The sequence below is a fragment of the Chiloscyllium punctatum genome, chromosome 39 (genome assembly GCF_047496795.1).
Source record: "Chiloscyllium punctatum isolate Juve2018m chromosome 39, sChiPun1.3, whole genome shotgun sequence".
Taxonomy (NCBI): domain Eukaryota; kingdom Metazoa; phylum Chordata; class Chondrichthyes; order Orectolobiformes; family Hemiscylliidae; genus Chiloscyllium; species Chiloscyllium punctatum.
In genome coordinates, this window is record NC_092777.1 from 17,649,692 (window position 1) to 17,671,480 (window position 21,789).

General features: G+C 40.2%; 1 protein-coding gene across 2 annotated transcripts in view; it reads left to right on the plus strand.

Annotated features, from left to right (window-relative positions):
* dhrs7cb (dehydrogenase/reductase (SDR family) member 7Cb) overlaps positions 1-13,002 on the plus strand; it is a 61,310-nt gene extending 48,308 nt beyond the window's left edge. For both annotated transcript variants that reach the window (XM_072558250.1, XM_072558249.1), the window contains exons 3-7: positions 751-863; positions 2,232-2,442; positions 6,110-6,202; positions 7,692-7,847; positions 9,794-13,002. In XM_072558250.1, the coding sequence (XP_072414351.1) occupies positions 751-863; positions 2,232-2,442; positions 6,110-6,202; positions 7,692-7,847; positions 9,794-10,005 (785 nt within the window). In that variant the 3' untranslated portion in view covers positions 10,006-13,002. The remainder of the gene's footprint in view (positions 1-750; positions 864-2,231; positions 2,443-6,109; positions 6,203-7,691; positions 7,848-9,793) is intronic.
* The last annotated feature ends 8,787 nt before the right edge of the window (positions 13,003-21,789 follow it).

The following is a 21,789-nucleotide window of genomic DNA, read 5'->3' on the forward strand; positions in this document are numbered from 1 at the left end:
AGCATTTGTTGCACACCCCATTCACTCTTGGAAAAAGGGTTAGTAATATGTTTTTTTGAACTGCTGTAGTCCATTGATGGAGAGATGGTACGCCTATGGAAGGGAGTTCTGTTCCTTACCTCACCACTTCTAAAGGGGCCATTTCCTAAGCTGCCAAGTGCCAGGCCTCTAATTGGGCTAACAGTTCTGTGATAAAGGCTACTGTCTTCACTGGGACAACGGTCGCAGTGGTGGTCTGTTAATTAGGTGCCCCCAGTAATATCCTCCCCACAATGCAGCCACAAGGTCCCACTCTCTCCTGCATGAGGTTAAGCCTAATTTTCCATCCCTGCAGCAAGATTACAATGCTTTTTGAAAAAACTAAACACCAGTTTCTACTGATCATGTAGACAGGAAACAACAACAAGCAAATATTAGTCAATTTCCATGTCTCAATTTGGATATGATTCAGAGATTCAGTGGTCACCATGTTAGCATTTTCCATTTGGCTGATTTTCACCTATTACTGATCTATTCCATTATACAGGGGCCAACGTATGTCCCTAAAAGAATATAGACCAGTCACATGACCAAAGCCCTAACTCAGTACAACAAAGCCTGAAGTCACACGACACCAGGTTATAGTCCAACAGGTTTATTTGAAATCACAAGGGTGGCCCCTTTGTCATGGATGCATTAATTGGACTAAACATAAATATAAAAGTCTATTTGAAATAAACACAAATTCATGTTTAATTTATTGTTTAACAGAATGTTCCAGGGTATTTCACAATGGAGGAGGACGAGTAGTCTTATGTGGTAATGACTTGGAAAAGTTAGAAGCCCTGCAACAGGCTCTAATTGATGTTGCAGACCCCAGTTGTGTGAGTACTGTTTTTAAAATGTATATTTCTTTCTGATAGATTTTTTATGGAGATGGGAATGAAAGTAATACAACTTGCTCCTGACCCTTTTGATTTACATCATCAAGACTTTTAAATGTGGTGAACCTATACATCAATATTATGATTATGTGACTAGGTCTAGATAAACAGGAGTGGTAGCATTAAAGTCAAAACTGTACAAGACTGAAAGAAAATATGATTTAATTTACCTCATTATGCAGGACAGTGGAGTATACTTCTCAGTCATTTTCAAATGCCAGGTTCTTCTGATTTGGACTATTCCTTAAAGGCATGATTTTTGTTAGCTTTGGTTCGAATATAGAGTCACTGAGATGTACAGCATGGAAACAGATCCTTTGGTCCAACTCATCCATGCTGACCAGATATCCTAAATTAACCTAGTCCCATTTGCCAGCACTTGGCCCATATCCCTCTAAACCCTTCCTATTCATATCTCCATCCAGATGTCTTTTAAATACTGTAATTCTCCCAGCCTCCACCATTTCCCCTGGCAGCTCATTCCATACATGTACACTCTTTGCATGAAAAAGTTGCCACTTTTAAATCTTGCCCCTCTAATCCTAAACCTTTGCCCTCCCCCACCCCATTTGCTTGTCTTTTAACATATCCATGCCCCTCATGATTTTATAATGCAAAGAAAACAAAACAATCAAAAGAATATAATTTGTGCAACAGGAGGTGAGATCTATGAATTGAAAAATCTTACCCTCCCTGACTTTAAATTAATTACTGCATTCTTGTACCTTTGAATGAGGTTGCTAAATCTACATGTGTGTTAGTATTCTAAAAGACAAAGAAAGTTCTCAGGCTATTGGTGTCTTGAGCATCACTCATCCCTTCAGCCCTCTGAGAATGTGGAGGACAGCATTCCCTTAGTACTGCTGGGAATCCATGGTGAATGAGTGCTGTTGAGTAAGGAGATCTCGGATTATGACTCTGTGACTAAGTAGGAATGGTGATAGATATCCAGGTCAGAAGTGGCTCCTATACACCAGCTGTCCTTGTCCTTTAGGTGGTAGATTTGTGAGGTTTTCAGACTGCATTATATGGGAATAAGACCTGTTATTATATGATTGAAGGAGAATAAACAAAAAAAATTTAAAAAGGGAATAAAATATAAATTTAATCAGACATAAATAGATTTACCAGACAGTACTGGATGTAGTAGTTCATCCATTCTGGCAAAGCTCTATATGGAATACTAAACTTCTCATATGTTTTGTACTTTATGACATTTTTACATTGAATTCCTTTTGACTGAAGAACATTTTTAAAAATGCCAGTTTTTTGGATCCATATTTATGAAGACTTGTTTTTTTTCAATAGACATTCTGTCCAAAGCTTGTGCTTCTGGACCTCAGCGAAACAGGGAACATTCCTGAGGTAGCAAAGGAAATTCTGGAATCCTATGGTTGTGTGGATGTGCTGATTAACAACAGCAGTCTGAAAGTTAAAGGAGGTGCTCTCAATGTCACTTTAGAAATGGACAAGAAAATAATGGATGCAAACTATTTTGGACCAGTTGCTCTGACTAAAGGTAAGAAATAGTCTAACACTTAACCGTCAGTGGGATAAGCAAGATCTTGAAGACCTAACAAAATAATTAATTAAAAGTTGTGGATTTGATACCACCATTTGTTAAGAAACTGCCACTATTTTCAGGACAAAAAAGAAATATATTTGAAATGCATTTCAGTAAATAAAGGGCAGCTGCAATGAGAAATGAATGGGATGTTGAAATGACTGAGAATTCATAGAGGTCCTATAGTGTGGAAACAGGCCCTTCGGCCCAACAAGTCCACACCAACCCTCCAAAGAGTTAGGACACGTGGGATCAGTTAATGTATTAGCAGGCATTGAGGGTTGATTAACAGACTAATCTACGGACTATTCCCAGAGACTGAGAATAAACAGACTACTTTCTGGTTAGCTGCATGCAACCAGCAGGTATCCGAAGTTCAGTATCTGGGTCTCAGTTATTTACAGTCTAATCAATTGGCTAAGTGAGGAGTTTGTTTTCTGATCATATAAAGCAAGGTCGGAAAGCAAGCTATGAAGATAACGCAAAAAGGCTGTGAAAAAGTTTAACGATTGACAAATTTGTGGCAGATGGAATATAATGTGAGGAAATGTGATATTATCCACTTTGCTACTAGTACGAAGAGAACTTTCTTCACCCAGAGAGTAGTGTGGAATTCTTTTCCATTGAAACTGATTGAAGTCACAGAATCAAGTGTTTTCAAGAAGGAGTTAGATTTTGCTCATAGGGCTAAAGGGATCAAAGGGTATGAGGAGAAAATGAGAACAAGATACAGAGTTGGATGGTCAGTCATAGTTTTATTGAGTAGCAGAGCATGTTTGAAGGGCAGAATGGCCTACTTCTGCTTCTATTTTCAATGGTACAAATAAAATAATGTAGAATATTTTTAAATAGTACAACACTGTAAAATGTTGATATTCAGAGGGATGGGGGTGTCTTTGTACAGCAGGCAATGGAGTATTGTTACTGGGCTAGTAAACTAGCTACCCAGATTCTTAGGTTCAAATCCCACCAGAGTATAAAGTAGAACTTATTTCAGTAAATAAATCTAGATTTAAAAGATTAATAATGACAAATAAAACATTGTGGGCTGGCACGGTGGCTCCAGTGGTGAGCACTGCTACCTCACAGTGTCAGGGATATGCGTCCAATTCCAGCCTCGGGTAACTGTCTATGTGGCGTTTGTACGTTCTCCCTGTATCTACGTGGGTTTCTTCTCACAGTCCAGGGATGCACAGACTAAGTGGATTAGCCATGGGAAATAGACTGATACAGGGATAGGACAACAGTTGGGTTTAGGTGGGATGCTCTTTGGAGGTTTGCTGTGGACTCGATGGGTATAATGGGCTGCTTCCACACTGTCAGGATTCTAAATTACAAATAGTTAACATGTAGGTACAGCAAATATTCAGGAAGACACATGATATGTTAACATTTCTTTACAAAGCACTTGTAAATTAGAAGAAATAGCTCTTATAAGGATGTTTCCAGGTTTGGAGGATTTGAGCTACAGGAAGAGGCTGAATAGACTGGGGCTCTTTTCCCTGGAGTGTCAGAGTCCGAGAGGTGACCTTAGAGGTTTATAAAATCAGGAGGGGTATGGATAGGGTAAATAGACAAGGCCTTTTCCCTAGGGTAGGGGAATCCAGAACTAGAGGGCATAGATTTAGGCTGAGAGGGGAAAGATTTAAAATGGACCGAAGGGGCAGCTTTTTCATGCAGAGGGTCATGCGTGTATAAATGAGCTGCCAGAAGAAGTGGTGGAGGCTGGTACAATTACAACATTTAAAAGAAATCTGGATTGATATACGAATAGGAAAGGTTTAGAGGGATATGGCCTAAATGCTGGCAAATGGGACTAGATTAGTTTAGAATGTCTGGTCAGCATGGATGAGTTGGACCAAAGGGTCTGTTTCTGTGCTGTACATCTCAATGACTCTAAAACTCTAGTTGATATTTAAGGGTGAAAATGGCAGAATTTGCAATGGGATAATTGAACTACTGGGTTAGAACAATGTGGTAGTTAGCTCCATGAGAAGATAAATAGTAATTAAATATCCTGCAATCCTGAAGAGAAGTTCTGTCTTCAGGAAATCAATTCAAAGTTAAATAATTCAATCTTTAAAATTTTAAGAGTTCAATATAAGATTGAGTTTGTAATAAGTTCAGTACAGATCTTTAAACATTGTTAAAAAGAAACATGAAGTCAAAGCTTTTCATCTTGCAGTCAGACAGGTACAGCATTTTTTACAACATGAGTGTGCTGATTGGTTGGTCTCTGACTTGCACACAGGTATCTGGTTTGAATTTCATCAGTTAACTAAGACTGGTCGTTAACAGTTCCTGTTGCATCTCCAGGCAAACCATTGTCCAGCCAATCAGCATCCTCTCCAAATGTTGTCAAGATTTTTCTTTATTTTTACTCATTCACAGGATGAGGGCATCACTGGCTAGGCTGCATTTATTGCCAATCTCTGATTGCCCAGAGGACAGTTAAGACTCAACCACATTGCTGTGGGCCTGGAGTCACATGTAGGCCAGACCAGGTCAGGATGGCAGTTTCCTTCCCTAAAGGACATCAGTGAACCAGATGGGTTTTTCCGACAATCCACATTGGATTCATAGCCATCGTTAGTGTGAAATGGTTCATTTTGGAATGTCAAATTTGAATGCAGATTACAGGGTTGAAAGTAGGATTCTTGGCAGTGTGGAGAAACAGAGGGATCTTGGGGTCAATATCCATAGATCCCCCAAATTTATAGGGTTGTTAAGAAGGCATATAGTATGTTGGCTTTCATTAGCGGGGGATTGAGCTTAAGAGCCGCAAGTTTATGCTGCAGCTCTATAAAGCCCTGGTTAGACCGCACTTGGAATACTGGGGTCAGTTCTGGTCACCTCACTATAGGAAGGCTGTGGAAACTTTAGTGAGGGTGCAGAGGGGATTTACCATGATGCTGTCTGGACTGGAGGGCATATCTTATGAAGAAAGAATGAGGGAACTAGGGTTTTTCTCAGTGGAGTGAAGAAGGATGAAAGGTGACTTGATAGAGATGTTCAAGATGATGAGAGGCAAAGATAGAGTGGATAGCCAGTGACTTTTTCCCAGAGCAGAAATGGCTATCACGAGATAGCATAATTTTGAGGTGATTGGAAGAAGGTTTAAAGGAGATTTTAGAGGTTGGTTCTTTACACAGAGAGTGGCAGGTGCATGGAATGCACTGAGACCAGTTGGATTAGAGTCAGATACATTAGGGATATTTAAGCGACTCTAGGATAGGCACATGGATGATAGTAAAATGAAGGGTATGTAGGTCAGTTTGGTCTTAGAGTAGGATAAAAAGTCGACACAATATTGAGGGCCGAAGGGCCTGTACTGTTCTAAGTTAGACTCTTAATTCCAGATTTTTATTGAAATCAAATTCCACCATCTGCCGTGGTGGAATTCAAACCCAGGTCTTCAGAATATTATCTGGATCCCTGGATTAACAGTCCAGTGATAATACCATTAGGCCATTGCCTCCCTTTCTGAATTTGGTCTTCTTGCATTTCAATCCTGATGTGTGCAAGAAAAAATCTTCACGTCTCTTTTTAGTGGTGTTTAAGTTCTGTACCAAAAATAAATAGACTTTTAGTTATGTAAACAAAATTTTCTTTACCTTCATAGAGCTTCTTCCCTCGATGATCTCCAGACATAGTGGCCAGATTGTGTTAGTCAACAGCATCCAGGGAAAATTAGGACTTCCATTTCGTGCAGCCTGTAAGTTTTACACAAGTTGTAACTGACATGACTACAAATATATTAAAGAGGGTATATAAGTGCGTGTAGATGCCACACTTAGGACATGGCATTTCATTACATGTGTGAAACAGTAAGCAAATCTGGGTCCTTCTGGCTTTCTTCTAATGTCGAACTTGCAAAGTTGCTGATTAAATAGAAATTTTTATAACCTGTGTTTATTTCACAAAAAATATAATTAATATTCTTAAACAATAGTATCTTAATATATAACCCTCGTAGATCAACATTACATGATAACACATTTGTATATTGCAGAGTTTTATCCAATTTACTGTGACAATCATCATGAATATATAATGTTAATTTTCTATGGAATTGGTACAATAATCATAGTTCAGAAATTTGGAATTCATGGTTTACAAGTCTCCAATTCCATCAGTTCAACAAACGCTGTAAACCTCAAATTTTGTTTCTGGCCATTGAAATTCCATCACAACTTCCCATTCTAAAATATTTGGCATAATTCTAATGTTAATTTTTAATGTTCATATCAATAAAGGATGGTGTTCCTACTATTCCCTAACTGATAGCTCCATGTATGACATTTTAATTAACTTTTAAATATTGTCATGTACATTGGATAAATAACTGTGAGGCCTATTAAAAGCAGGGATGATTCCATTAACTTAATTTCAAAGATATGCACTCTCTATTTTCTTCACTAATTGCATATAATAGGTTCTTAAGATTGAATATACCATGTGCAATATTTGTATAATCTTACCATAGCATGGAGTCAAAAAGCCAAGGTTGTGGGGCAGTCACTGAGGAAAGTGACAAGAATAGAGTGGTGTAAAGAGTGGTGAGGAAGTATTATGGAAAATCAAGCTGTCCAGTCTAGAGGGAAAGTTAAAGGAGTTGCACAGGCTTTGGTAATCTAAATCCAAATCCTAGTACACATTAACTAACTACTTGAGCTGAAAGTAGCACATGCTGTTTAGAAATTGGGGTTAACTTTCATTGTTGAGGCAGGACAGTGGGAACTTTATTTTAATTGTTCAAAGTATAAGGAAACTAATACTTCCAAATAAACCTGTTGGACTATAAGCTGGTGTTGTGTGATTTTTAATTTTGTTCAAAGCATAGATTACCCATGAATGCCTGATAGGGTTGTGTTTCACTCCAAATAGGGTGATGTTCATTTCCAATTGTGATATGACAGAGAATAAGGATCTTCAACCTGTGGTGGCATAGAAAAAACAATTATTAGTCTCACTTCTTTCCATCTTTCCAAGTAAATTTTCCTTTTCAAGCATGTACCAAATCCCAATGCTTTTTCAGCCAGTGCATTCCAGATCATATTAATTTCCTGGGGGAAAATAAACACTTGGTAAGATTAAAGAAACTCACTGGAAAACATAGTTCCCATTCATGGCAGGACATTTTGCTTACAAATATCCTCTTAGAATATATAATAAACTTCAAACTCATATTCTTCACTGTGTAGATGCAGCATCTAAACATGCAATGCAAGCCTTTTTCGATTGCCTGAGGGCTGAAGTTGCAGAATTCGGGATCACCGTGAGCACTGTGAGCCCAACATTCATTCGCTCCTATCACCAAATGCCAGAGGTTGGCAATTGGGAGGCATCCATTTGGAAATGTAAGTTTCAGTATCTTCCTTCAACAGACCCTCAAACTTCTGAAAAAGAGTTTAAAAATCTGTCTGTTGAGCATTTCTTTAGTATGTATCTTGCAATTCCAGGTGTGTACAAGTCTTTTGGTGGTTGAAACCAGTTGATATTTGGTAGGATCTGTTGCTTTTGCGAATGATTGAGATAAGCTCAGTTTAAAATGTGTTCCTGGAATTTCACTGAAGTGAGGTGATTTCCTTGGGCTTATTTAATGCAGGCTGATGTTTGGGTGAAAAATCTGAAAGCACTTCAATTATAATGAATCATTTTGAAATGTGACAACTTACGTACGAAAATACAAAAGAACTAACAGTTAATGACCGAGAGAAAAATTGGCCAGGACATTGAATTGAATCATGCCACATGACTTTAAATCTGAACTGGGCCATCTCTGACACCTCCCTCCCCTTCCTGGACCTCTCCACCTCCATTGACTTGACACTGACATTTTTTACAACCCCACCGACTCCCACAGCTACCTGGATTACACCTCTTCCCACCCTACCCCCTGCAAAAATGCCATCCTGTCTTCCCAATTCCTCCGCCTCTGCCATATCTGCTCCCAGGAGGACCAGTTCCACCACAGAACACATCAGATGGCCTCCTTCTTTAAAGACCGCAATTTCCCTTTCCACGTGGTTGAAGATGCCCTCCAACGCATCTCATCCACATCCTGCACCTCCACTGTCAAGCCCCAACCCTCCATCTGCAACAAGGACAGAACCCCTCTGGTCTTCACCTTCCACCCTACCAACCTTCGCATAAACTGAATCATCCACCAATATTTCTACCACCTCCAAACGGACCCCACCAACAGATATATATTTCCCTTCCCACCCCTTTCCCCTTTCCGCAAAGACTGTTCCCTCTGTGACTACCTGGTCAAGTCCACGCCTCCCAACAACCCACCCTCCCCTCCTGGCACCTTCCCCTGCCACCGCAGGAATTGCAAAACCTGCGCCCACACCTCCTCTCTCACCTCCATCCAAGGCCCCAAAGGAGCCTTCCACATCCATCAAAGTTTCACCTACACATCCATCAATATCATTTATTGTATCCGTTGTTCCCGATGTGGTCTCCTCTACTTTGGGGAGACTGGACACCTCCTAGCAGAGTGCTTTAGGGAACATCTCTGGGACACCCGCACCAATCAACCCCACTGCCCCGTGGCCCAACATTTCAACTCCCCCTCCCACTCTGCCAAGGACATGCAGGTCCTGGGCCTCCTCCACTGCCACTCCCTCACCACCTGACACATGGAGGAAGAACACCTCATCTTCCGCCTCGGAACACTTCAACCCCATTGCATCAATGTGGACTTCACAAGTTTCCTCATTTCCCATTCCCCCACCTCACCCCAGCTCCAGCCTTCCAGCTCAGCACTGTCCCCATGACCTGTCCTACCTGCCTATCTTCCTTTCCACCTATCCGCTCCACCCTACTCTCTCACCTATCACCTTCATCTCCACCTCCATCCACCCATTGTACTCTTTACTAACTTCCCCCACCCTCCTCTCTGACCTATCACCTCCATCCCTACCCCCATTCACCTATTATACTCTATGCTACTTTCTCCCCAGCCCCACCCGTCTCTCATTTATCTCTCCGTCCTGGAGGATCCCTGCCTCCATTCCTGATGAAGGGCTTTTGCCTGAAACATCTACTTTCCTGCTCCTCGGATGCTGTCTGACCTGCTGTGCTTCTTCAGCGCCATTCAAATCTAGACTCTGGTTTCAAGGATCTGCAGTACTCACTTTTGCCTCTAAATCTGAACTGACAGGTCAGATAAGTAAGATCTTGATTGAAAAATAATCATTCTAGAATTATTAGGAAAGAGACAATGGGCAAATCTTGGGAAAGAAGCTAGGGAGAAATGTCAATTATGTCCCGCCTTTAAATGTTTTATTCTGTTTAGTTTTTTTCAGGAAATGGGCATATGGTGTGCATCCAGTTGAAGTAGCAGAAGAAGTGTTGTACACAGTGAACAGAGGCAGCAAGGAGGTGATGATTGGAAATCCAGTGCCCAAGGCATTTGTTTATTTAAGAACATTTTGCCCAGAGATCTTTTTTGCAATTGTTGGTGCTGGAATCTCAAGCCAACCCATAGCAGCAGAAGAAGAACAATAATTTATTTGCTTTCACTTTATTATTTCTGTATGTTTACTGCTCCATCCATCTCTCCCAAATCTGATGCTTAATGTTTCTTTCTGATCCACACATCTCTTTCAATTTGCCTGCTCTTAGAATAGCTTCTTACATAAACATCACTCAACTTTCTTATTTTCTGTTTTGTCTCTCTATTCTGATGAGTGATATTGTACGATTCACTTTTAGAGACTTAGATGTTCTAAATTAAGAGAGCAGGTTGCATAAACTTGGTTTACTTTCTCTTGATTATAGGAGGTAGAGCTGTTTAAAATGTGAAAGGAATTTGACGGTGCTAATATATATAAACTACTTCCTCAGGTGAGGCAATCAAGAGCAAGGGAACAATCTTAAAAATAGAACTTGGCCATTCATGAGAGAAATCAGGATAAACTGGAATTCTTTCCCCCTAAAAATGCTATGGATGCCAAAAGATTTGGTACTTATTTGGAAATATTTGACAGGCTCGGCTTGTTTTCACTGGAGTTTAGAAGAGTGAGGGATGATTTGATTGAAGTTTCATAGTTTGAAGACCTTGAATGGTCTTGACAAGGTGGAATGGAAAGGATATTTCCTCTTATGGGTCGAGTCCAGAACAAGGGGATAATATTTTAAAATTAGGGATTGCTGTTTTAGGACAGAGACGACAGGAATTGTTTTCTCTTTCAGTGTGACTTCCAAAAAATCACAGAATTATTATGGTGTGAAAGGCCCAGAGGTAGATGGGAATATGGATTTGCTACACCAACAGATCAGGAATGATGGGCTGAAACATCTAATTCTAATTTGTATGCTCATATGAGACAGATTGAGATAGATAGGTGGGGGAAGTTAAGTAAGAATATCAGGGTATATGGTGAAAAGTCAGGTTACTGGAGTTGAGGGTAGGCTCAACGAGCTGACTAATCTAAACCTGTTTTTCAGTTGATTTTATCTCATTTTGCTCTTTAATATCAATTAGAGACAAACTACATCCGCTCAGTTCTATTGGATAGGACCCTTATTGTGTAAAGGTAGTTTCTCTACCTTTTACCTGAAAGGCCCAGGTTTTCAGTCCTACCTGCGCAAGTGGTGTACCATAACACATCTGAACAGGTTGTTTAAAAGTACCTGTACACAAAAACAATTAGTCAGCTTTATACTACAGCACCTCAAATCATTTGAGAAAACAGTGCTAATGTTGTTCCTTATAAATCGGCCATTCACTTTGCCCTCCAGATCAGAAAAGGACATCGGAATTACTATGGAAAAAAGTCAGCTGAGAAAAGTAGCACATTTAATGGGACAAAAACTTTGAGGCTAAATTTATTTTGTTCAGTTTTCTAATAGATGTGTTGCTTATGAACTCTAGGAGTTTTGTAAACTTTCTCACGTTCAGTTGGAGAGAACTGTTTCCTTTGGGGGAGGCTGGAACAGACAGCATGATGTTTAAATGAGAACTATGGTATTTAATGGTAATGTTAAGAATGACTTCTTTACACAAAGGGTAGTGGAAATTCGATCACTGAGCAACTGGATAGTTTCTGAGCCTAGGAAAATATTTCAAAACTGAGATTAATGTTTTTTTTATCAGGCAAGGGTATTAAGGAATGTGGAATCAAGATGGGTAAATGGAGTTGAGATACATATCAACTATAATCTAATCAAATGGATTTTAATGATCTCCTTCTGTTCCCAGGTTCTTTCAAATTGCAGTTGAAATTAGTACATAGAACATAAAACATTATAGCGCAGTACAGGCCCTTTGGCCTCGATGTTGCACCAACCTGTGAAACCAAGCTGAAGCCCACCTAACCCGTACTATTCCATTATCATCCATATGTTTACCCAATTACCACTTAAATGACCTTAAAGTTGCCCTTAAATTATTTGTTCATGATGACAACTTTAGTTTATTAATCTTGTTTTTGATTGTTTTCAGCAACAAAAGTAATACAACTTTAAAAAGATTAAATTTTCACGAGATATACTGCTCTGGCCACATAAAATATGTGCCCTAACTGTGTGAATAATTGTGCTAATTCAATTCATTTTTATAAGTAATATTAACTTTGAATGAAAGACAGGAGAGTGGAATTGGAGTATAACTAAACACATTTTCTATCTGATACTTGTCTGAGATCTCTGGAGGCATAAGGATCACTAATGGCAATAATACTTCACTCATTGAGAAGAAAATTAGTCAATGTCGCTCATGAGTTTAGATATCCTCACCATCCTTATTCTGTTTTAAGAGGTATCTGTTCACATTGTTTATACTCAACATTTTAATTATTTATCTTCACATTCATAAAACATGAAACAATCATTGCTGTTATATCAGACCCAAATCACAGTTTAGTGTGTACACAAGTATAAATAATAGTTTTAAAAAATATTCTCCCTATTTTCTCTCATTTTCTCTTGACTAATAATGGCTCCACATGGTTATATCAGTCATAAAGTGATAGCGTTATACATCATGGAAACAGACCCTTCAGTCTAACTCATCCGCACTGACCAGATAACCTAAAGTGATCTAGATGAAAGGACTGATTTGGAGATGCCGGTGTTGGACTGGGGTGTACAAAGTTAAAAATCACAACACCAGGTTATAGTCCAACAGGTTTAATTAGAAGCACTAGCTTTCGGAGCACTTTTCCTTCATCACAACCACCTGATGAAGGCGCAGCGCTCTGAAAGCTAGTGCTTTCAATTAAACCTGTTGGACTATAAAGTGGTGTTGTGTGATTTTTAACAAGATGAAAGAAGTGTTGATTGGTTGGCAGATCAACTCTGATTGATGCAAGCATTGCCATGTAGAATCCACTCATTATTGCTGATTGACAGTTAACTCTCCGGGCTTTTTTTCAAACAATATTCAACTTTCACCAATTAGTTCTGCCAAATATGATTTCAAATCCACAATAAAGACGAAACACATAATCAATATTAATTATGTAAGAAAACAATGTAATTTGTTTGAAAATTCTTCAATGTTACAGCTTTAATTTTCAACCTATTGCTCTGTGTAGGTTATCACTAATAAAGCAATATATTTAATTTTCTCTGTCTTTTCTTCTCCATAACCTTCTCTATCAATTATGTTGCAGAGAACACATTATTAGCTGTTATATTGGATACAATTCTCGAATTTCTTACATTGCAAACACTGGCTTGACACTCAAGCTGGACTATGAAACCAGTCTCAGTAATGGTGACCACAGAATTACCATTGATTTTTATAAAGACCCATCTTGTTCACTAATGTCCTTCAGTGAAGGAAAGACTGTTATCCTTACTTGTATTGCCCATAATGTCATCCAGACACAAGACAATGTGATGGACTCTTAACTGCCCTTGGAAATAAATGACCCTCGTAAGGCACTCAGTTCAAATACAATTATAGATAGATTAGATTAGATTACTTTTTTAGATTACTTACAGTGTGGAAACAGGCCCTTCGGCCCAACAAGTCCACACTGACCCGCCGAAGCGTATACCACCCAGACCCATACTCCTACATTTACCCCTTCACCTAACACTACGGACAATTTAGCACGGCCAATTCACCTAACCTGCACATTTTTGGATTGTGGGAGGAAACCGGAGCACCCGGAGGAAACCCACGCAGACACGGGGAGAATGTGCAAACTCCACACAGAGAGTCGCCTGAGGCGGGAATTGAACCCGGGTCTCTGGCGCTGTGAGGCAGCAGTGCTAACCACTGTGCCACCGTGCCGCCCACGGGGAACGGTGGGGAACAAATACTGGCCTTGTCCAAACTGCCCACATGCCATTAAAAATAAATTAAAAAGAAATCTGCCTTAGATTGATGAGTATTGGTAATGGTTAGTTATGCTACAAGCATAGTTCTTTGATGAAATAGAGGCTGAAATCTGAGCCTTTACGTTAGTACGCGTTTGTACTGAGCTCTGCTTGTTGACCTACAAATGCCAAGACTCATTTACCTTGCTTATCTTGAAAGCTTTCTTTTAGAATTATGAAAACAATAAATCATGTTGCCTTGGCTAGGTAAGTGGAGTACTATTACATCTGCTCTTTGGTCAGCCTTGTATTGAAACTGACCAACAAACTCTAAGCTAAAATCCATGTACACCACATCCACTGCTCTTCATCAATGTGTTTTGTCTCATCCTCAAAGAATTCAGTAAGGTTTGTGAGGCATGACCTGCCCCTCACAAAGCCATGCCAACTATCCCTAATCAAGTTATGCTTTTCCAAATAATTATAATCCTGTCTCTTAGAATCCTCTCCAATAATTTGCCCACCACCAACGTAAGACTGACTGGTCTGTAATTACCAGAATTATTCCTATTCCCCTCTTGAACAAGGGACTAACACTCGCCACCCTCTGATCATCTGGCACTATTCCAGTGGACAGTGAGGATGCAATGACCGCCAAGGGTGTAGCAATCTCTTCCCTTGCTTCCTGTAATAAGCTTGGATATATCCTATCTGAGGTTACAGGTAAGTGGGTAAGTATCTGGGTGTATGATATCATAATTATGATCAAGACTTGGCTGAAAAATGAGGAAGATTGACAGCTCAATATTCCTAATTGTAAGGTATTCAGATGAGATAGAGAGGGATGGAAAAGCTGGGAGGAGGGGCCATTTTTGGGGGGTTTCCTCAGTGTTAATCAAAGAGTCAATTACAACAGTGAAGAGCAATGATATTTTGGAATATTGTGGATCATCAAATGAAGTCATATGGTAGAAGTAAAAACCACAAAAGGGACAAACATACTGTTGGGTGCATACTATAGGGTCCCAAAGAGTCAGGAAGAGATGGAGGATCAAACATATAATCAAATTTCAGAGAAGTGTAAGAATAATAAAGCAGGAATACTGGAGGATTAAAACTACCCAAATATTAACTAGGATAGTTTTAGTATTGTGATGATGCTGCTTCTTTAACAAGGTTATGTTGTCCTTGGTTTTGTTTCAGGAAGTCGTAAAAGCATAAGTTCTGAAAAATCTAGGGTTGAAGGGTTTTAAGGCCAATTTGATTATAGCTAACAGATGCACCCTCAGGCAAAAGGCTTTCAAGTTTAAAACAAAGTACAATGAAATGTGACTGGTCAGTTCTCCCACCTCAGCTTTTCTTTGATTTGGTTTGGTCTGGCTACTCACTGAAAGTGGTCAAGTAGTGTTGTGAAGCTGCGGGACCCAAAAGACGCAGGTCCATATTGACCCTCCCTTTCTCTGACCTGTCTCCTGTAGGACCCTATGTTTGATTTTAACTTTTGTGCCAAGGGTTGTTTATGGGGATTGTTGCAAGTATTTGGAGCACCATCATTAAGTTGGGATGATCTGTTGGGTTTTTGGATAGGTTAAGTTATTCTGTATTCTGTTCTCTTTTGTTTGTGTTTCATTTGGTAATCTTCTAAATAAATTCTATTTTGTTTAAAACTACTTGGTTTGACCAATGGCATCTCTCTGGAATATCCACTTTACACCTACTAAAAACAACTAGCAAAATTAGGATCTGGGTTACTTTCTTGAAATGTTTTGAGGGGGTCTGGCCTGGTTCATAACAGATTGGGGGCTCTTTGCAGGATTTGTTCTGTAGTTCCAAATTGGGATTAGGGTTATTGGACTCGAAGGCAGCGAGTGGTATGTGTTAGTGTCTTTTGTTCTGGGTGTTAAATTCAGTTGATTTAAACAGTGCTTGGGATAGCAATGGCTCTGTCAGTCACTAAGAGTTTTCTCAGTGTAGAAGAAATGAATTTGGGAGTTTTACAAAAGGTAATTAATGCCAAGCTGCTAGAATTGACAAACAGGCTGGAGTTGGAGCTGCCTCCTTCCATGAGGAAAATAGATATAATTACAGCAATAGCTTTGCATTTAAATTTGCTGGAAACAGCATCAGAATCTTTAGCGATAGCTAAAATTCAATTGAAAATGAAGCAGTTTGAGTTCGAAGCAAAAGACAAGCAACTTATATTTATGAGTTGGACTTGCTCAGAGGATACTGATAGTTACCTTTATTAGACAAAGCAAAGGCAACTTTGACTTTCATAATGCCTAATGAACTGTGTCAATTTAAAGTCATGCCATTTAGTATGAAAGATGTGCCAGCCACATTTTAGAGACTAGTCAATAAAGTCATTGCTGGATTACCCAACTGTATGGTATATGTAGATGACCTGGTAATTTTTAGTCATACATGGTAGGAACATCTACAACATTTATCAGACTTGTTCAATTGACTTCGGAAGGCAGGCTTGGTGATAAACCTAGCTAAAAGTGAATTTGCCAAAGCCCAAGTCACCTTGGACATGGACAAATGGCCCTGCGGGATGCAGAAACAAAGGTATTTGAGGAGTTTCCCATACCATCGACAAACAAAGCAGTACTAAGGGATTGAGTGGATCTTATTGAAAATTCAGTGTAGCTGCTCTGTTCACTGAATCACTAAAGGAAAGCAAGAAGTTTCAGGGGACAGTGGACTGTCAGAAGGCATTTGACAGCCTGAAAGCTGTGTTAACCACAGCCCCAGACTTAGCCACACCTAATTATGCAAGCCATTCATGGTGGCTGTCACTGCAAGTGATGTAGGTATAGGTGCAGTGCTGTTGCAGGAAGATGATGAGAAGATAGAAAGACCTATTGGGTATTTTTCCAGGAAATTGAACATTCTTCAGCAGATATATTTGAGAGTTGTGAAGGAGCCTTTGAACTTGGTGTTGGCGTTACAACATTTCAAAGTTTATATTACCAGTCATGTATCTAAGACAATCATATACACTGACCATAACTCATTAAAGTTTGTGGAGAAATTTAAGGTCATAAATGCCAGGCTATTTCGATGGAGCTTGTTGTTACAATCATTCAATTTGAAATTTGTGCATCATTGAACTCTCAACAATGCATCAGCAATGAGAAATTGAGGCATTTGATGGCAGGAGTAAAACAGACTGAAACAAAATGTAGTAGTGCATATTTGCATAATTATTGTCAAAATGTATATGGGTGTTGTAGTGTACTAACAACATAGGATTAAAAGGGTTTTAAAACTAAGCCATCTTTGGGTATTGACGGGTTTTTTTTAAAGGGGAGGAAGTGTGATGATGCTGCTCCTTTAACAAGGTTATGTTGTCCTTGTTCCTTTTTAGGAGGTCGTAAAAGCACAGGTTCCCAAAAGTCTGGGTTTGAAGGGCTTTAGGACCAATTTGATTATAGCTAACAGATACAGCCTCAGGCAAAATAAAACACTTGTACAATGAAAGGGGGCAGCCAGTTCTCCCAGCTCAGTGTTTCTCTGGTTTGATTTGGTCTGGCTATTTGCTGAAAGCTGTCAAGTATTGTTGTGAAGCTGCAGGACCCAAAAGACACAGGTACATGCTGATCCTCCTATCTCTCTGACCTGTCTCCTGTAAAACCCTGTTTGATTTTACCTTTTATGCCAAGGGGTGTGTATGGGGATTGTTACAAGTATTTGGAACAGCATCACAAAGTTGGGATGATCTGTTGGGTTTTCAGATAGGTTATTCAGTAATTCTGTTCCCCTTTGTTTGTGTTTTAATTGTTTTGTGAAAACTACTTGGTTTGACCAGTGGCATCTCTCTTGGAATATCCACGTTACACTTGCTTAAAACAATGTGCAAAATTAGGGTCTTGGCTACTTTCTTGATGTATTTTGAGGGGGTTTGGCCTGATCCAAAACAGTATACACAATAGAAGGCAACTAAATTCTCAGATTGTGTCCAAGAGACATTTTTTTAGCCAGTACATAGAAAGCCCAACGAGGCAGGGAGGAGTTCTGAACCTATTATTCAGAAATGGGCAGCATGGTGGCTCAGTGGTTAGCACTGCAGCCTCACAGCACCAGGGATCTGGGTTCGATTCCAGCCTGGGGGGACTATCTGTGTGGAGTTTGCATATTCTCCCCATGTCTGTGTGGGTTTCCTCCGGATGCTCTGGCTTTCTTCCAAAGTCCAAAGATGTGCAGGTCAGGTGAACTGGCCATGCTAAATTACCCACAGTGTTAGGTGTATTAGTCAGAGAGAAATGGATCTGGGTGGGTTACTCTTTGGAAGGTCAGTGTGGACTTAGGCCAAATGGCCTGTTTCCACACTGTAGGGGAATCTAGTCTAATGAGCCCAGTGTATCAGTAGGGGAGCATTATGGAGGGAGTGACCCTGAGTCAGTTAGATTTGGGACAGTTTTGTATAAGGATGGGCTGGGAAGAAAGGTTCCAATTGAGGAAAGGCTCATTTTACTTAGACAAGATACAATTTGGACTTGGAGCCAGCTACTTGCAGTTAAAACTGTGTCAGTGGGAGGCATTTAAGGACAAATAGTGACAGTATAGGGAAAATACGGTCCAGTAAAGAGAAAGAGTGGGATCAAGACCGGAGAACCCAACATGTTAAGGGACGTAAAGTATAGGATTAAAAAAAGAGAAGTGCTTACGGCAGACATTGAGGACTTGATATGACTGAGTTCCTCACAGTGTACAAAAAATGGAGTGGGAAACTCATAAACGGAATTTGGAAAGCAAAGAGAGCTCACAAGAAAGCATTGGTAGGTCAAATAAAGGAAAAAAGTGTTGTTAAAATATATATAAAGAGCAAAAGAGTACTGCGGCCCATTAGCGACATACAGAAGTGAACAGTATGTAGAGAGAAAGAGAAAGGAGATACTGTGGGGGGGGGGGGCGGAAGGTGGAGGTTGGGGGGGTTTGGTGGCCATAAAAGTTAATGAGTCAGCAAGCCCAGATGAGATGTTTTGCAGGCTATTGAGGAAGGCAAGGGACAAGATATCAGGCACCCTGCAGTAATTTTCAAACCTATATGGATTTTATCAAGGCTATTGATAAAGGTCCTCATGACAGACTAGACAAGAAAGTAAGAATGTATTGGATCCAAGGTAATGGGGCATGTTGAATCTGATACTGACTGAGATCCAGGAAGCTGAGATGTTTCTATGACTGGAACTCTATTTCCAGTGGGATTCCTCAGGACTCTATGCTGGAGTTCTTGCTGTTGTGGTGTACACTAATAATCTGAATTTAAATGTGGGAGTTGGGACCAAGAAGCTTGCACATCACAGGAAAATCAGTAGGTTGGTAAATAATGAAAAGGATTGCTATAAATTGCAGGAAATTATCAATAGTCTGCTCAGGTGAACAGAGCAAATCGAATTCAACTCAGAAAAGTGAGAGGGTAAAGCACTTGAGGAGGGATAATAAAGTAATGGATTACAATATGAATGGCAGGACTCTAGAAGGTATTGAAGATCAGAGGGACCTGCATAATCCGCAGATTCCTGAATGAAGCAGGACAGGTGGGTGAGGTGATAAGATCGTTTATTAGCTAAGGACCAGAATACAAAGTGAGGACATTATGCTGTAACTGGATAAAATGCTGGTTAGGCTACAACTGGAGTACCGTGTACTAGTCACCACATTATAGAGAGAATTTGATTGCACTAAAAACGATTTATCAGGATGCTAACTGGGATGGAGGGTCTGAGCAATGAGGAAAGATTTGAGAGGTTAGGGTTGTTTTCCTGCGAACAGCGAGGGTTGAGGTGGGGCCTGATAGAGGTGTATTCTGAGGGGCCTAGCTAGGATGGATAGGAAAGCATGTTTCTATTTGTAGAAGCGCCAACAACCGGTGACATAAATTTAAGGTGTTTCAATCAAGAAGTCAGGTAACATTTAAGCACTATTTAGATTTTCATTTGTCTTATAATAGCCTCCAGGGCTATGGACCAAAGACTGGAAAATGAGATAGTGTATCCATTGAATCCCTACAGTGTGGAAACAGGCCATTTGACCCAAGTCCACACCAACCCTCTGAAGAGTAATCCACTCAGACCTATTCCCCTACCTATTAATCAACACTTCCCCTGACAAATGCACCTAATCTGTTCATCCCTGAACACTATGGGCAATTTAGCATGGCCAATTCACCTAACCTATACATCTTCGCACGTGGGAGGAAACCCGCGCTGACATGGGGAGAATGTGCAAACTCCACACAGTCACCTGAGGTTGGAAGCGAACCCAGATCCCTGGAGTTGTGAGGCATCAGTGCTAAACCACTGAACCATGATGTTGCCCAGTGTAGTCAGATTTTTGTTGATTGGCATGGACAGAAAGCCTCCTTCTATGCTGTAAGCATATGCAAGTTAAATAATATTCTGCTTTCCCTTCATGCAAGTACACACCTGCCCACATTACATTCTTCCTGCCAATTTTATGTCCACTCAAACTATTAAAATATATATTTGCAGAGCCAAGTCCTCTTCTAAACTTAATTTCCTACCTATCTTTGCATCATTTAGTACTGTAATTCAAGTCATTAACATTGATTGTAAATAATTGAGGTCCCAGCAACGATCCTTATACCACTTCACTCATTACAAGGGGCGGCACAGTGGGTTAGTGGTTAGCACTTCTGCCTCATGATGCTAGGACCTGGTTTGATTCCAGCCTTGGGCGACTGTCTGTGTGGAGTTTGCACATTCTCCCTGTGTCTGTTTGGATTTCCTCTGGGTGCTCTGGCTTCCTCCCACAATGCAAAGATGTGCAGGTTAGGTGAATTGGCTGTGCTAAATTGCCCAGTGTTCAGGGATGTGTAGGTTGGGTACATTATTCAGGGGTTAAATGTAGGGGCATAGGTCTGGGTGGGCTACTCTTCAGAGGGTCAGTGTGGACTTGTTGGATCAAAGGGCCTGTTCCCACACAGTAGGAGTTCTAATTCTAAAACGTTACACCTATCCAACTTGATAATGACCCACTTATTCTGATTTCTGTTGGCAAACCGATCTTCAGTACTGTGACAAGCTTTTACACTGCATATGACACTTGCTGTGACATAGAGTCATAGAGATGTACAGCACGGAAACAGACCCTACGGTCCAACTCATCCATGCCGACCAGATATCCCAACCCAATCTCGTCCCACCTGCCAGCATCCGGCCCATATCCCTCCAAACCCTTCCTATTCATATACCCATCCAATGCCTCTTAAACATTGCAATTGTACCAGCCTCCACCACTTCCTCTGGCAGCTCATTCCATACACATACCACCACCTGTGTGAAATAGTTGCCCCATAGGTCTCTTTTATATCTTTCCCCTCTCACCCTAAACCTATGCCCTCTAGTTTCTGGACTCCCTGACCCTAAGGAAAGACTTTGTCTATTTACCCTATCCATGCCCCTCATAATTTTGTAAACGTCTATAAGGTCACCCCTCAACCACCGACGCTCCAGGGAAAACAGCCGCAGCCTGTTCAACCTCTCCCTATAGCTCAAATCCTTCAACCCTGGCAACATCCTTGTAAATCTTTTCTGAGTAAAGTAGTCTTTCGCTCTGGGTGCTGGCAATCAATCAGCCAGCCAGTTCAAATAGAAATGGGACAAAAGAAGTGCTCTCTTGATCTGACTGCTCAAGGCCAGTTAGCAAGCCAATTCAAAAGAGAACAGGTCAAAAGACTTCCAGCTATTCTGCAAATTCAAGAATCTTGAAATTGACATGTTAATGTTCCACATTCTACTCTTCATTACTGACCCATAAATGGATTCTATACCATTTAACTTTTGTTTTGGACTCACTTCTCATTTTCAATATGTGTAGCATTATCATTTCTTCTTATATCTAGTAATTAATAAACTCAATCTTTCATTAACTCAAGGAAACATGATTAAGTCAGTTCCTTTAAAACATACATTTTTGGGAGAAGGTAATCTGAATGCTATTGTCTGTGATTTAACTCATACCAATCCCATTTCCTATCACCCCTGTGCT